At 46.0% G+C, this 17,659-nt stretch overlaps 1 protein-coding gene across 4 annotated transcripts in view; it reads right to left on the bottom strand.

Annotated features, from left to right (window-relative positions):
* EHD2 (EH domain containing 2) overlaps positions 1 to 17,659 on the bottom strand; it is a 110,638-nt gene that overhangs the window by 44,379 nt on the left and 48,600 nt on the right. For 3 of the 4 annotated variants that reach the window (XM_053401889.1, XM_053401891.1, XM_053401890.1), the window contains one exon: positions 1,315 to 2,486. In XM_053401889.1, the coding sequence (XP_053257864.1) occupies positions 1,315 to 1,712 (398 nt within the window). In that variant the 5' untranslated portion in view covers positions 1,713 to 2,486. Of the gene's footprint in view, positions 1 to 1,314; positions 2,487 to 10,028; positions 10,667 to 17,659 lie in introns of those variants that run through there. The other variant, XM_053401892.1, reaches the window with a different exon arrangement.

The raw sequence follows: 17,659 nt of genomic DNA, 5'->3' as shown, positions 1-17,659 counted from the left end.
CCCAAGGGACAGCTGTGTGTTCCTTCATTGCAGGGATTGAACTAGATAATCCTCAGGGTCCCAGCTCTACAATTCTATGATTCCATGAAATCCAATGACATCTGAAGAGCCACAGACACACACACACCCCACCCAGTAACAAGAAGGACACATAGCAGTGAATGTAGTTTGGGCTCCACCTAGTCCAGTGATGGGGAACTTATCGCCCTCCAGAGATTGCCTTGACTAGAACTCCCATCATCCAGGACCACTGGCCATTCTGGCTGGGAATGATGGGAGTTGGAGTCCAGCAATGCCTGGAGGGCCATAGGCTCCCCGTGTTTGCATTAAACCCTGGCAAACCTTTTTCCTCATCCCTCTAGACCAGCTTCCCCAAACTTGGTTCCCTAGCTGTTTCTGGACTACAATTTTCCCATCATCCTTGACCACTGGTCCTGCTTGCTAGGGATGATGGGAGTTGTAGTCCAAAAACACATGGAGACCCAAATCTGGGAAACACTGTACTAGGCCACTGGTTGCCCATGAGGGAATTGCAAGTGGGCCATGTGCTAATCTGAGGTTGAGTTGCAGACTAAGTGGTACACCCAACATTTTATTTTTGTCATCCTGCATTTTTTAAAGAGAAGGAGAAAGGCAGGAATAAGCTGATGCAAAGGAAGGCAGCCTCTTCTAGGGCTGGGGAGAAATCAAACTTTTGTCTGCATTTCAACAAGCAAAGCATTTTTTGAACCGATAAGCTAGCTGAAGCACAGTTATCCCTTGAAATCTGTGATTTGCTTCTCCAGCCAAACAGTGCACATGAAAGGGTGCATAAAAATGCACAGGAACGAACTTTACAAAAATGCATCATTTTAAGGGGGAAATTGCGTATATTAGGAGACATTAGCACTAAAACGCTGGCAAACCTTCTAGAAGTTATTTTTAGAATTAAAACCCGCAAATTGCTGGGAGAATGTGGAGAACTGAATTTAAGACGGTCAAATTCAGCTTCTCTCAGTTTCTTATTTTCCCCCTGGTTGAACCACGTATGCCATCTTGAGCTCGCTGGCGAAAAAGTGGGGCGTATAAATGTAAATAAGAGAGAGGTGTTGCATCAGATCCACACCGAGAGGGAAAATGGTCATATATGGTAAATAATAATAATGTAATCCAGTGTCATGTTGCATGTTCAAGTTAATAAAGTTGGGTCCTGAGACTGAAAGGGGTGAAGAGCACAGCCGTACAACACAAACACACCTCTCTGAGCTTAGCCTCGACAAAGAATGCACTCAAAGGCCAGAAAATGTGGGGAAGGGGTAGTTCTGGGGCACTCACCGGTTGAGAAAGGTGTTCCCAAAAGGGTTGAGTTTCCGGAAGGGCTTTTTGGGGTCCACGATGAGAGCGTTGCCCGGAATGATGCCCTCCGTTTCGCCGTGCATGACGGCAATGAAAGAGTCGGTGGTGGGCTCTGGCCCAATGCGGCTCCCGGGGATGTCCTGCTCCAGCAGGTATTTGATGAAGGTGGTCTTGCCGGTAGAGTACTGTCCCACCACCAGGACCATGGGCTTATTGTCAAAGTCGGCATCTTCCAGGGACGGGGAATGGAAGTCGTGGAAGCGGTAGTACTCTTCCACCGGCAGCAGCTTCCTCTTGTAGAGGTCCTTCAGGCCCTCGGTGACCGTACGGATCACTTCGGGGTTCTTCTTCTCGTTCTTCTTCATCCAGCTGAACATCTTGGCAGCCCGGTGAGAATGGCGCAGAGCCCGGTCCCTCGGAAGTAGACTGTAAATCGAAGAAGCTGGAGGTGCGGTGGAAGAGGAGGGGACTTTCGTTGGAGGTTGAAGTCTTGACAGACAGCCTGCAGACTTTTCAAGAACGAGATCAGGATTGACAGAAGTAGGCAAGGGCCCCAAACCTGACCAAAAGGCTGTTGGAATCCAGCACCCAAAGAGAATCCAGTGAGCTAATGGGTCTCTAATCTTCCAGGGAGCTGAGATGAAACCGAGATTCTATGGGTGGCGTCTGTAGTTCTTCTATATCAGACTTTGGTGGGCTGGTCCAGAACTTTGAGGAAATCCCAAGCAAAAGCACCTCAGTCAAGAGATCTTCTGGGGGATATTCTTCCAGCTGTAAACTTGCCGATCACCCGAGCTTTAGGTGTAAAAGCACCGCATGCACTTTGCCGCTGGATATAAGGCCTCCAGATCAGAAATAAATACTCCTATGTGTGAATCGCTGTGTTTCTTCTGCCTTTCGAAGAGAAGACGTCACTTTCTTCTCCTAAATGCGGTGGAGAGAGGCTGTAAGCCAGCACACAGCGGTGCAGGCAAGGGTGGAGTAAGGGAGACACGAATGCCAGTTTCAGATGGAAAATCCCTTTTGGTTGTTTGGGAGGGTTTGGTTTTTTTAAAATAAATGTTGGTTTTCCTTCCCCACTTCTGGGGTCCTGAGAAGCTTCTGAAGGGGACTCCCGCTTGGAGGAAGGCGCTGGCTGTCGGGACGAGCAGCTGCCAAGAAACAGGGTGCAGAATACATTAGCATAAATTATTCCGGAAGGGAGGGTGACGCCTGGGATGTCCAAGAACTTGCGCAAAAAAAAAAAAAAAAGATACACACATTCCCAGCTCCTCTCCAAAGTTGCAAGAATGCAGGCTTGGCAAATGACGGCCTCTGATGCCACCGTGTGGTATAGGAAGGAAGGAAGGAAGGGCAAGCCCAAAAGAAAAGTGGAGGAACAAGATGGGATACAGTGGTACCTCGGGTTAAGTACTTAATTCGTTCCGGAGGTCCGTTCTTAACCTGAAATGGTTTTTAATCTGAAGCACCACTTTAGCTAATGGGGCCTCCTGCTGCACGCCACCAGAGCACGATTTCTGTTCTCATCCTGAACCAAAGTTCTTAACCCGAGGTACTATTTCTGGGTTAGCGGAGTCTGTAACCTGAAGCATATGTAACCTGAAGCGTCTGTAACCCGAGGTACCACTGTATATCAGGGGTCAGCAAACTTTTTCAGCGGGGGGCAGCAGACTGTATTTTGAAAAAAAAACAAAACAAATTCCTATGCCCCACAAATTACCCAGAGATGCATTTTAAATAAAAGGACACATTCTACTTATGTAAAAACATACCGATTCCCGGACTGTCTGCGGGCCGGACTTAGAAGGCAATTGAGCCAGATCCGGCCCCCGGGCCTTAGTTTGCCTACCCATGGGATACATCACAGGCTGGCAGAGTTTAAAGGGACCATGAGGGTCATCTAATCCAACCCCCTACAATGCAGGAATCTTTCACCCAATGTGGGGCTCGAACCCACAACCCTGAGATTAAGAGCCTCATGCTCTACAGACTGAGCTGTCCCTCAGGTCCATTGAGGGATGTTCCAGGGTAGGATCCTGACTGTGAGCTCCTGGGGGGAGACCACATGCTTACGGAGCATTCATCCTGATTTGCTTGCACAAGGCTGATGTGGAGGTTAGACAGTGCCCAATCTTTCTCATTGCAACTGCCTTATTAAAGCAGCGGGCTTGTTTTCCTGGCAGATCCCTTTGTAAGTTACTCAGAGTGTAAAGCCCACACCCTATATGAATCTGTCTCTCAGACCTCAGAAGAGCACAATGGTCTTAGAATAGCTCTGATCCTCACTTCCAGTAGCAAGAATTTCAAGCATCTTCTAGGCAACGGGGATTCTAAAACCCTGATGTTTGCCATCACACACCCTTCAATGAATAACTGATTGGTTCAAAATTGGGAAGAGTACGACAAGGCTGTATATTGTCTCCCTGCTTATTTAACTTATATGCAGAATTCATCATGCGAAAGGCGGGAGCTGGATGAATCCCCACCTGGCAAATAGAAGGGGAAGAAGTGGAGGCAGTGAGAGATTTTACTTTCTGTGGCTCCATGATCACTGCAGATGGTGACAGCAGTTACAAAATTAAAAGACGCCTGCATCTTGGGAGAAAAGCAATCACAAACCTAGACAGCATCTTAAAAAGCAGAGACATCACCTTGCTGAAAAAGGTCCGTATAGTAAAAGCCATGGTTTTCCCAGTAGTGATGTATGGAAGTAAGAGCTGGACCATAAAGAAGGCTGATCGCCAAAGAACTGATACTTTTGAATTATGGTGCTGGAGGAGACTCTTGAGAGTCCCATGGACTGCAAGAAGATCAAACCTCTCCATTCTAAAGGAAATCAGCCCTGAGTGCTCACTGGAAGGACAGATCCTGAAGCTGAGGCTCCAATACTTTGGCCTCCTCATGAGAAGAGAAGACTCCCTGGAAAAGACCCTGATGCTGGGAAAGATGGAGGGCACAAGGAGAAGGGGGCGACAGAGGACGAGGTGGTGGGACAGTGTTCTCGAAGCTACCAGCATGAGTTTGACCAAACTGTGGGAGGCAGTGGAAGACAGGAGTGCCTGGCGTGCTCTGGTCCAGGGGGTCACGAAGAGTCGGACACGACTAAACAACAAAAACAACACCCTTCAATGGTCAAATTGGGAAACTTTACTAACAATAAAAGGTAGTTGAAAACTGGCAGAAGGTCAGAACAAAATTCAAAATAAACGCAAGCACTGTATCTCTAAAACTGAACGAATCCAATCCTATTCACTGGGTTACTCACAGGAAAGCAGTGAGATCGTTCATCATAATAGAAGGTCCAGTCTGGATGCCTGACGCCCACACTCACAGCTGGGCCATGTTCCTCCAGCCTCATGAGGAGACATTTGTGGGGCTGGTGAGTGTGGGCCCTGCCCCCTAGGCCAGGTGGAAAGGGCCTTGCAGGGAGCGGCCTTCACGCCCCACAGCCGGGCAATGTTCCTCTGGCCTCATGAGGAGCCTCTTCAGTGGGGCTGGTGAGTGTGGGCCCTGCCCCCTAGGCCAGGTGGAAAGGGCCTTGCAGGGAGCGGCCTTCACGCCCCACAGCCGGGCAATGTTCCTCTGGCCTCATGAGGAGCCTCTTCAGTGGGGCTGGTGAGTGTGGGCCCTGCCCCCTAGGCCTGGTGGAAAGGGCCTTGCAGGGAGCAGCCTTCACGCCCCACAGCCGGGCAATGTTCCTCTGGCCTCATGAGGAGCCTCTTCAGTGGGGCTGGTGAGTGGCCTTCATCACACTCACAGCTCAGTTTAGCTGTACAAGCAAGCAGAGGTGAACACCAATTACAAAATCCTGTAGAAGAAATATGGTGTGGCTGTTTGGGTAAACTTTCTACAACTGTATACAATGATATACAGGTGGTACATGACACCAGTCAAGCTTGCAAAAATCTATCATTTGCCCGGTAATAAATGTTGGAAATGTAAAGAAACTGAAGGTACATTCTTTCACCTTTGGTGGACGTGCCCAAGGATTAAGGCTTTCTGGGAGATGATCTATAATGAAATGAAAAAGGTATTTAAATATACCTTTCTGAAGAAACCAGAGGCCTTTCTTCTGGGCATGGTTGGCCAATTTGTGCCAAAGAAGGATAGAACTTTATGTATGCTACAACAGCAGCAAGAATACTTATTGCAAAGTATTGGAAGACACAAGATCTACCCACCTTGGAAGAGTGGCAGATGAAGGTGATGGACTATATGGAACTGGCGGAAATGACTGGCAGAATCTGAGACCAGGGAGAAGAGTCGGTGGAAGAAGATTGGAAGAAATTTAAAGACTATTTACAGAAATACTGCAAAATTAATGTTAGAATGATGTCGGAATGAAGTTAAGTGGTTTTAGCAGCAATGTTATAAAGGAGTATGTAAAAATGGATTGTTAACAGGTGAGAATTTAAAGTTATAATATATTAAGATAAAGGATTAAGATAAAAACAAAGAGGGAAAGGATTTGCTGAAATAACTAACTGAACCAGAATACAAAAAAGGGAGGTGTGAGGAGGTCAGGGAAACAAGTAAACGAAAGATAAGACATGGAAAGATGGATTTGTTTTAAATTGTTTTTATTTTTCTGTATTTTATATTTTCTTTTTTCTTTTTTTCTCTTATTTTTGTAACCTTTTTTGAAACCTTAATAAATATCATTTTAAAAAAAAAACTTTCTACAACTGGTAGTTCATTGATCTGTTTATGACATTCCTATGCCACCTTTTCTCCAAGAAGCTCAAGGTCCTTCTCCCCACTTTATCCTCACAACCACCCTGAGGGGCAGGTTAGGCTGAGAGTGAGTCAGACCCAGTGAGCCTCGTGGGGATTTGAACCCTTGTCTCCAGGGTCTGAGTCTAGCACTCTAACCACTCTGCCACACTGAATCTCCTAGAACCTGGGCATGGTGGTCGTGCATTCTAGGCTGGCAAAGGTGGTTGCACAGCCATGGAATGTGCAACTGTTTGAACTGAGGTTCTCTGATCCTCACTGCATACAGAGCTTTGGTGTATTTGCCCTTTTCTAATTTAGTGGAGAATATGGCTTCTGATGAATTCCTGGCAGTAAGTGAACATTTCCAGTAGACTTAGCTCCCGGGGTCTATTCTAGGTGTGCTGGAGTGGCACAGGCATTGGAAGACAGAGGTGTGTGGCCTTTACCATGGCACAGAGCAGAGGGATCTCACACCCAGAGGCTGAATGCAGCCCTCCAGAGATATCTAGCTGGTCCTTGGTGTTAAGTTGTGGGTGAACATATCAGACGACACAGCGATTCTTCAAACAGCTCTTGTTTATTCACAGGCCAGAAGAGAACTGAACTAAAGGGTTCAGCCAGCCTGCTCCACTACAACGCAACTGTAACAACTTTCTGTAACTATCCAATCACTGAATGTCACTTTCAATCCCTTATTTGCATATGTGGACCTGAGTGAAAACTATCTACAGTATCCCCCTGCTGGCCCAGGGTGAGAACTTCAGTACATAACACTTGGGATGGTCCTAAGGCCACCTCCCTTCCCATTCCACCAGGGAACCCCTTCACTGGCCCGGCCCTGCAGAGATTTTGCCTGGGTGTGCCCTTGAGCGGTGATGCTTCCTGCATAGAGGATGGAGAGGGGTGTGAGGTGGGGCCTTAGAAAAGAATGAGAGAAGAAGGTGCGTTTGAGGATGTGCTCAGCCCAGGAATCCATTTGCACGACAAGAGCCGAAATTTGTGTAAAAAATTTTTACGCACCAAGCTGTTCCATTTTTTTAAATTTTCAAAAGTTTAGAATATATAGTTCAATACATAAAATTGTCTTTTCCTGACTTCCCATCCCATTTTCTATGGTGTTTGAATTTCTTCCCCTTTGCTGCACAATACCTTCTATTTCTTATACCAGCACTTCAATATTGTTTTCTCTAATTCTTTCTGAAGGTCTGATGTTTGGCACCAGCTTGGCTGCAGGAGTTGCCGTAAGGAGGTTTACAAGGCGCCATCCTACCGTCTCAGGGACTCCAGGCCAGATATGTGAAGAGTTTACTCCATTTCTTCTCCTTCATGGTTGGACCCACTGTTGCTCACATCCACTCAATCTGCCAGAACCTGTCTGGAGAAAAACAACATTCAAATTTCTGTTTTAAGACCGCCTTTTCTGTGAAGTAGGTGTGATGTATCTGAGTTCTAACCCATGTCCGGTCAGCTTCAGAATGAGTTATCCACCACCGGCGCTCTAGCCGTCTCAGCGGTTGTTTCATTGCCCTCAGATCTGTGGAAAACCACGGGGCTGTCCAGGCTCCATGCAATCGGAGGGGCCACTTCGGAGCTAAACAGTCAATAGCCCTGGTTAACTCCACATTCCAGCGGGCCACCAGGGAATCAGCTGAAAGGCCATCAACATGGGATAAAGCATCCCCTACCACTCTCTGGAAACCATTTGGATCCATTAAGTGGCGGGGGCGGACCATCCGAATTGGTCCCACCTCCCTGCAGAGGGGAAGGGTCGTGGAGAAGTCCAGTTGCACCAGGAAGTGATCTGACCATAGCACTTCTTTCGTTTCGCCTTTACTTAGTGTCAGATCACCAACATCCATAGAGGTGAACACCAGGTCCAAGGCATGTCCGTGGCTATGGGTTGGGCCAGACATATTCAGGGACAGCCCCATGGAGGCCATGCTTTCCATGAAGTCCCGAGTGGCCCCTTGTAAAGTCATGTCGGCATGGATGTTAAAATCCCCCAGGACAACCAAACTAGGTGTCTCCATGAGAACATCTACCACGACCTGAAGCAGCTCGGGCAGGGAATCCTTGGTGCAGTGGGGAGGTCAGTACACCAAAAGGAATCCTGTACTGCCCCTATTGCCCAACTTCCAGAACATGCACTCGGAGAACTCGGTCTTCCCAATAGGACGCCTGGTGCAAACTAATGACTTCCTAAAAATCATTGCAAACCCCCCCTCCCCGCCCACAAGGCCTGGGTTGCTGTGCATAAGAGAAACCTGGTGGACAAGCAGCGGCAAGGACAGGCCCATCTGCTTCATCCAATCAAATATCTGTCACACATGCCAGGTCAAGTCCTCTGTTATGTACTGAGTTGAATAGGATCCAAACTGCAGCAGTCTGATTGCTCCTAGAACAACAGGATCCAAAAGGCAGCAGTCTGATTGGTCCTAGAACAATAGGATTCAGAATGCAGCAGTCTGATTGGTCCTAGAACAATGCAGCAGTATGATTGGTTGGCAGGAAGTACCCAATCATGCTCCAGATAGAAGTGAATCCACAACCTGATTGGCTTACAGTAGAATTCCGGAATTAGCCAATCATGTGCAGCCTATTGTGTAAATAATGTATATAAAGCAGATACTTTGAGGGGACGTTATTCATTCCTCCTCACCACTATGAGCTGAATAAAGAGCATGAAATCACTTAGCGACTCTGAGTATATTTCATCCTCCATCCATGATCAAGTCATGAATGGCAGTGGTCTTATGAATCATTGACCTGGCATTGCACAGCAGCACCTTCAGGTCGTGTGGGTATCCCTTGCTGATTCTAGTATCCATCAGGTCAGGACTAGACCCGGAGGCAGGGATAGTCCTCAAACGACTAAACCTGCCTCCTCGGTAATGACATGGTCTGGTCTTAGCGTAACTCCTCCTCCTACCCGTGATCACTGAGATTGGTTGTCCCAGTGCATTCCCCCCTGTGGAACATGCCCCAGCCATTTTGTTGGCTGGGACCCACTCCCCGGCAGCCCTGACCCCTCCCCTTAAGAACAAAATAAAACCTTTTTTTAAAAAACCACAATAAAACAATACAAACAAAAAACTGTAAAAATGAAAAACACATCCAAATCAAACAAATTCCCGAACCTAACCAAACATTCATCTCACCCCCACCCCACACAAAAAAATTCAAAAGGGAAAAAAGAAAATTTTAAAACATTTTAAAAAGAACTCTGCGCTGCTTCAAGTCCTCCTGGACGACAGCAGCAGCAGCAGCAGCAGCAACTGTCCTTATGAGGCCTGTCAGGCCCCACCTTGGGCCAGGTGGTGAGTGGCAGGAATGGGGCCCTTAGGCACTCAACGCCTAGGTTCTAGGAGAGTCAGTGTGGGCTGCACAGCACATTTTTCAGCAATTTCAGATATTGTGATATATCAGAATATCACTATGCATAGCTGTTGTTCAAAAAATTGCTGCTTTACCTTATCTGGGATGCTTCTGAGCTCTAAAAAGATATTTTTAACTGTTATAGACACCAAATTATATTCTTTAGCAACGAGCGCTCTATCACTTGGTGGAGATTTTAATACCTTCCTGTCCACTCCTCCCGTTCTGCCAAGGGCAGGGTTCTTTCCAGACCTGGAGCCAAAAAGCACACCAGGGGATGAAGAATAAGTCATGCTTTACAGTGGTACCTCGGGTTACATATGCTTCAGGTTACATACGCTTGAGGTTAGAGACTCAGCTAACCCAGAAATATTGCTTCAGATTAAGAACTTTGCTTCAGGATGAGAACAGAAATCATGCTCTGGCGGCGCGGCAGCAGCAGCAGGAGGCCCCATTAGCTAAAGTGGTGCTTCAGGTTAAGAACAGTTTCAAGGTTAAGTACGGACCTCCAGAACGAATTAAGTACTTAACCCGAGGTACCACTGTATTCGCATAAGGTTAACAGATAGCAGCAGGCATACGAAACACAACTTATAGCATACCTGACAGAAGTCACACACAATCTCCCCTTCAGCTGCCCGGAGCTCCAGGTAGAGCAGCGAGAAAGACCCCAGCCAACAGTCTCACATCATCTGCTACCTTGACCTCTGAAGAAGATATGAGCCCCTTCAACCTACAGCTTTTATAGTCAACTTTGATTGACTGTACCTGGTTAACAGGCATCACTCATGATCAGCCCGGGACACCGGGTGTGACTCAACAGGAATGCGGAGCAGCTGAGAGTCTCCAACCCAATTCACTGCAACTGGGTATCCTCCCCACTAGCCAATCAGCACTTAGAAGACAGGAGACCCAGGAAACCCCTGACACAGGTGTGTGGAGAACAAGTTATACCAACGTGAATCGGCAAACTTTAAACCAGGGATGTAAAGGGAAAGAGACATGTCATCTAACTCCTCAAAATTACAATGGTCTTCTGCGTTTCCCCTACACCACTTATATGGTTATTGTTAATATTATTGGACTTCTCAACATGATTGCTGGAGCTCCAGACTTTGTTTCTAGAACATTGAATCTTTTAAAGTAGGAATTGTAGGTTGACTCTCCTTGACCTATGAGGTCCAGACCCACTGCCAAGGCAGGCTCCTTCACCCTGCTTCCTGGGCCGGCCAGTCCTGGTTCTTCATTATGAATCATAGAATCATAGAGTTGGAAGAGACCACAAGGGCCATCGAGTCCAACCCCCTGCCAAGCAGGAAACACCATCAGAGCACTCCTGACATATGGTTGTCAAGCCTCTGCTTAAAGACCTCCAAAGAAGGAGACTCCACCACACTCCTTGGCAGCAAATTCCACTGTCGAGCAGCTCTTACTGTCAGGAAGTTCTTCCTAATGTTTAGGTGGAATCTTCTTTCTTGTAGTTTGGATCCATTGCTCCGTGTCCGCTTCTCTGGAGCAGCAGAAAACAACCTTTCTCCCTCCTCTATGTGACATCCTTTTCTATATTTGAACATGGCTATCATATCACCCCTTAACCTCCTCTTCTCCAGGCTAAACATGCCCAGCTCCCTTAGCCGTTCCTCATAAGGCATCGTTTCCAGGCCTTTGACCATTTTGGTTGCCCTCCTCTGGACACGTTCCAGTTTGTCAGTGTCCTTCTTGAACTGTGGTGCCCAGAACTGGACACAGTACTCCAGGTGAGGTCTGACCAGAGCAGAATACAGTGGCACTATTACTTCCCTTGATCTAGATGCTATACTCCTATTGATGCAGCCCAGAATTGCATTGGCTTTTTTAGCTGCCGCGTCACACTGTTGGCTCATGTCAAGTTTGTGGTCAACCAAGACTCCTAGATCCTTTTCACATGTAGTGCTCTCAAGCCAGGTGTATTTGTGCCTCTCATTTTTTTTGCCCAAGTGCAATACTTTACATTTCTCCCTGTTAAAATTCATCTTGTTTGTTTTGGCCCAGTTCTCTAATCTGTCAAGGTCATTTTGAAGTGTGATCCTGTCCTCTGGGGTGTTAGCCACCCCTCCCAGTTTGGTGTCATCTGCAAATTTGATCAGGATGCCCTTGAGTCCATCATCCAAGTCGTTGATAAAGATGTTGATTATTATGGACACGGAAAGAACAGCAACAGCTGACTTGGGCACTGTGCTTTGCCATTCTTTCTTCAGCTGCAGCTTCATTTTCTCCTGGTTTCAGCTGCTGACTGTTCCATCTGATTTGTCTTCAGCTGCAGTGGTGCTTCTGCTGGCTGTGTTTAATTATATAAATTCTTTATACATCAGACAACAACTATATTTTGCAAAGGCACATGTTAAGATCTTTCGTATCCTTCGTCTGATACCTGCATACAGCAGCTGCATACAACAACCATACTTTGCCAAGGCAGATGTGGAACATTACAAAGAAAAGTTCATCTTTTGCAAGTACTGTTCCTTAAAGTTGTTACGTTTGACACTTGTATTTGCTAAGACATACGTGGAACACAAAAAGATTTTATTTGGACATTCTTTTTAAAAAAATTGATTCGTTTGTACATACGTGAAACACAAAAGCTTCTTTATGGACATTACGTATATAAGAACTTATCTATTTGTATTTCCTGTTCTAAATGTTGGTCCTTAATTGCTTCTACTCAATTAGATAATGTGAAAAGAGTTATGTTTATATGATGTATAAAGAATTTATATAGTTAAACACAGCCAGTTAAGTTGTGGGTATATTTGTTACTTGAATGTACGTAACTATCGGTCTGAACGTGTTGTGTGGTGCTTCTGCTGGCAGACAGCTGAGTTTTCTCCAGCACTCGATCGCTTTTCCAAGAGGCGCACTGGTGCCTCCATCCTGTGGCTGTGGAAGGGAAGCATCACTCCACGTGCTCCGTCTCCACGGGGAACAGAAGTTGCTGTCCTAGGCCGTGGGTGGCTGCAGTTCCAGATACCATTCCTGCTCTGGAGCTACTTTGGCTTGCCTGTAAAATAGAAATAGGAACTGGGTAACCAGCCTTCACAACATAGGAAAATGGCCAAGTAAACAGCTATTTTCGTGGAGGAAGGTCAAGATACTAATTGATATGCATGAAATTTCATATATGGCGATATAATTCCTAGTGTTGTAAGTTAAGACCTTTGGAGCAGGCATTTTTTAAAAAAAGTTTTTTTATGAACCACCCTAGTAGGGCAGTAATTGTTCCTTGATCATTTGTCACCCCCCCTCCATGATGGCACCCGGGGCGAACCACCCCCTGCCTTGTTGGGATATTTCCGTTCCACCTTAAAAGGGAGCAGGCTGTTGGTTTTTCAAGCCAAAAGTCAGAGGAATTGGCCACCCTCCAGGTGCCCGGCTTGAAACCTTGTTGACCTCCCTGTCAGCGACTCCCGGCAAGACAAAGGCGAGGTCTCAATCGGCGATTCTTCTCAACGTGAAGAAGAACACACCACTTCACCCCTCCCATTCCCAGGGAGGGGAGAGAGACAGACAGAAATGTATTTACATGCCTTTATTTCTGTCGTTCCAGCAGTACAGAGAAAACGTGACTGCACTCTCTCATCACCAACTGCAGAGAGAGAATAACTCCACCCATGTACTTCCAGTACAGGGTCATGTGACACTCTGAGCTAACATCCGGTGCTCAGTGCACTGAATAGACCGTCCCCTGTTCCCACAGTACAGTCCCATAACGTCAACATCCTGTTTGGCTTTCCAGCCATCTGGAGCTCGCAGCTGCATTGCTCCTTTTTCGTAACACAGGCTTTGTGAGTCACAGAGTCTGCGTATTTCCTGTTCACAGGATGTTTATGTTTTCAGTTGCTTTCGTTTCTCCTTTCTTGCCTGAGTGCCTAAGCATACCGATGCAGGCGGTCATGTTTTTCTTTGTTCTGACCAACGCTAAATAAACTGTAAATATGCTCTCCTGCTGTGCATCTTTTGCTGTGTGAATTCTGCTGATAGAGTGTGCACCAGCCTAAGAATGTGGCAATCTATTCTTGAGGCTTCGTGTTGCTGATTGCTGATACTGCGTGTCTACGGGAGATCGATGGATCGTCTGGCAGCTGGCTTGAGGGCTATGATGGACTTTGTCTCCTTGGCAGTATCCCAACATGGCTCCCCTTTCCTATGCCCCTGCTGATGTAGCACTCGGGGTATGACCTTGTCTGGAATTGTTCTGCTCTTCTTACATAGAATCATAGAATTGTAGAACTTTTCACCTTCCTGCCTATTATATTTCATACACCTGTTGAAGAAGTTCCAGTGAAGCACTAGTTATTTGGCCTAGTAATAGTATTTACAAAGAAGGCAGGGCTCTTCCTTAGAAGCAGAGGGGAATAGTTTAGGTAAGTGCCAACTGTTCAGATGTATGATTTCCTGAGAAAAGCCTACTCCTCTCCCCGGGCAATAAGCCAGAGAGGGCATATACAGGACACATACCAAGAGCCTTGGAAGCGCTGCAAGAGGCGTTGCAACTATGATGTAGAATGGAAGGAGATAGGTGGTGGTGGTGGCTAATTTTGACATCACATAGGGTGCCCCTGAAATTTGAGACCACAAGGTCCGCCACTGGGTGAAGTCAAACCGCTGGGCACAAGTCTGGGCAGTGTGGTTGGAGGTCATGGGCTGCCCAGACAACAAGACTCCCCTCTCAGTCTCACTGATGGGGTCCAAAGGAAAGCAGAGCAAGATGTTTGGCACCAGCTTAGCTGCAGGAGTTGCCGTAAGGAGGTTTACAAGGAGCCATCCTACCATCTCAGGGACTCCGGGCAGTGTGGTTGGAGGTCATGGGCTGCCCAGACAACAAGACTCCCCTCTCAGTCTCACTGATGGGGTCCAAAGGAAAGCAGAGCAAGATGTTTGGCACCAGCTTAGCTGCAGGAGTTGCCGTAAGGAGGTTTACAAGGAGCCATCCTACCATCTCAGGGACTCCAGGCCGGATTTGTGAAGAGTTTACTCCATTTCTTCTCCTTGACGGTTGGACCCACTGTTGCTCACATCCACTCCATCTGCCAGAACCTGTCTTCACCAGCAGGAGAAGTTCCTACCAATGGCTTCCCACACAAGAGGGTTCCCCGGGTGTGGCCACTGTCGAATGCTGACAGCTTTTAGGAGTCAAACATCAGAACTGAGGGCAGAGTGGAGACCAAGAGTGGACAAACTACCCCAGGAGCACAATGTGTCCCCCACAAGAGGTACTGCGCAGTTCTTAAACACTGGGACAATTGCTTCTCTGTGCATTGTGCCAGTTAGCAGCAATCTTTTAATTTTCAGGTATTTTTTAAAAAAATTAATGCATTTCCAAAAATGCATTATGAAAACATGCATTGCCATACATACACCACAACTTATAACCATAAGGTAAAGGTAAAGGGACCCCTGTCTCTTTGGTCTCTTTACATTTCCAACACTTATTATCAGGCAAGTGGTAAATTTTTGCGAGCTTGACTGGGGTCATGTACCACCTATAAATCATTTTCATAATATTTTCTTTTAAGGCATTACATGCTTTAAAAGGCATTACATACTGTTGGAAATGTAAAGAGACTGAAGGTACATTCTTTCACCTTTGGTGGACATGCCCAAGGATTAAGGCTTTCTGGGAAGTGATTTATAATGAAATGAAAAAGGTATTTAAATATACCTTTTTGAAGAAACCAGAGGCCTTTCTCCTGGGTATGGTCGGCCAGTTGGTGTCAAAGAAGGACAGAACATTTTTTATGTATGCTACAACAGCAGCAAGAATACTCATCGCAAAGTATTGGAAGACAGAAGATCTACCCACTGTGGAAGAATGGCAGATGAAGGTAATAGATTATATGGGACTGGCAGAAATGACCGGCAGAATCCGAGACCAGGGAAAAGAGACGGTGGAAGAAGATTGGAAGAAATTTAAGGACTATCTTAAGAAACATTGTAAAATTATTGAATGTTAGAACGATGTTGATTTTGAAATTAAGTGGTTTTTAGCTGTAATGATTATGTAATTAAGAAAAGAAAGGTCAAAAATTATATAGAAATTAGGGGAAGGATTTGCTGAATTGAACTAATTAGAGATTGGAATACAGAAAGGGGGGGTATGAGGAGGTCGGGAAAGTAAGTTTTATGAATATAGGGGATTGAAATTATACTTGTTGTTGTATGTGTTTTGTATGTTTTTTTTGCTGGTTTTGTTTTTTCTTTTGTTTTTTCTATTCTATATAAATCTTTAAAACTTTAATAAATATCTTATTAAAAAAAAGGGACCCCTGACCATTAGGTCCAGTCGTGACCGACTCTGGGGTTGCGGCGCTCATCTCGCTTTATTGGCCGAGGGAGCCGGCAGAGAGCTTCTGGGTCATGTGGCCAGCATGACTAAGCCACTTCTGGCGAACCAGAGCAGCACACAGAAATGCCGTTTACCTTCCCGCTGAAGTGGTACCTATTTATCTACTTGCACTTTGAGGTGCTTTTGAACTGCTAGGTTGGCAGGAGCAGGGACCGAGCAACGGGAGCTCACCCTGTCAGCGGGGATTTGAACCGACCTTCTGATCGGCAAGCCCTGGGCTCTGTGGTTTACCCCACAGCACTACCCACGTCCTACTTATAACCATATGTGTCTGTAAAACATGGGGTGAGCAGCAAGCTGGTCTTTGGTTTTCTGGAGAATTTGTAAATGAAATAAAGCTCTGCCATTCTCCTGCAAAGGTATCTTTGTGCTTTGTTCCTCTTGCCAGGTATTCAAGTTCACACCTTCTAAGCCCTTCCAGAACGTGATTATAACCACACGTGTTGCCACTAAGAGAAATTCCATTTGTGGTTTATCCATCAAGTCCTGATTCTCATTTAAATGCAGATTAGATAACACAAGCTCCAGAGACTTTGTGATATGCTGATGAGTAATTTTTGTGCCTATAGCTGCCTTTGTCCCCCACCCCACCCCAGCACCTAGTATGTTTATGCATCTGTGAAAGTTGAACTGGGGTTACCGTAAGTACAGTTTCTGCATTATCTTCAACATGGGTCCCTTAATGCAGTCTGAGATGCTTTTATAGGGAAACTGCTTACTCCAAGACCTGTTCTCTCCTTGGTGAAAGTAATCCGAACTTCCTAACATTATGATGCAAAGCCATTGCTCAGATTGTATCACGATTAGCCACACCCCATATGGTATATATTCTGCAACCACCGGAGCCAAAATTTGGTATCTGGTGTTATAGCTGCTCTGCTTAGATATATCTTTCATTGGAAGGCTCCAGACAGGTTCAGTCCATGCTCACGCTGACTTTTTACCAGGTAAGTAGTGATTTTTTAAGGGATTAAAAGAAGAGGGGAGGTCAACGTCCTTATCTGAAGATGATTTATGTACCTAGATAGATGCTCCAGCTCAGGGACTAGAGCACAAACTTAAGCATGTTTATTGAGAAGTCCTGCAGAGTTCACTAGGATTTTTTTCTTAGGGTTGCAACCCAAATTGTTTAGGAACATCTCCCATCTCAAACCACACTTCGAAGCAACATGTTTTTGATTCTGTAGGTTGGATGGGAGATTGTTCAGGTTACAGACGCTTCAGGTTACAGACTCTGCTAACCCAGAAACAGTACCTTGGGTTAAGAACTTTGCTTCAGGATGAGAACAGAAATCGCGTGGCGGCGGCAGCGGGAGGCTCCATTAGCTAAAGTGGAACCTCAATTTAAGATCAGTTTCAGGTTAAGAACAAACCTCCAGAACGAATTAAGTACCGGTACTTAACCCGAGGTACCACTGTATTTACTTTGCACCAGCTGGTTCAAAGTTCCAGTTCTCAAGTGATGTTTGGGTTTTACTCAGCATATATTGTGAAAATGTGCAGGAGACAGAGCACAACAGAGAGGGGAAGAGAAAGTGCTTGGAGAGTTGGATCCTCTCAGTGCCCAGTGGGATATACCAAGACTACTTTCCTTCCTGTGCCTTAACAGCTGTCTGACTATAAGAATGTCTGGCTATAAGAAGTTTGGCAAGTTCCTTCATTGCAGGCTTTTAAGCAAAGCTTGGATGTCTGTCACATAAGCTTTAGGTGAGATTCCTGCATTGCAGAGGGTTTGGACAAGGGGAGGGGTTTCCCTTCCAAGTCCACAATTCTATGATTTTAAGTTAAATATTATCTCCTCTTCTCTCAGTGAATAACGCTGCTGATTTTCTGCCTTTTCTGAATGCCAAC

Source organism: Podarcis raffonei, chromosome 8, assembly GCF_027172205.1.
Source record: "Podarcis raffonei isolate rPodRaf1 chromosome 8, rPodRaf1.pri, whole genome shotgun sequence".
Classification (NCBI taxonomy): domain Eukaryota; kingdom Metazoa; phylum Chordata; class Lepidosauria; order Squamata; family Lacertidae; genus Podarcis; species Podarcis raffonei.
This window is presented reverse-complemented; position numbering and strand designations above follow the sequence as displayed.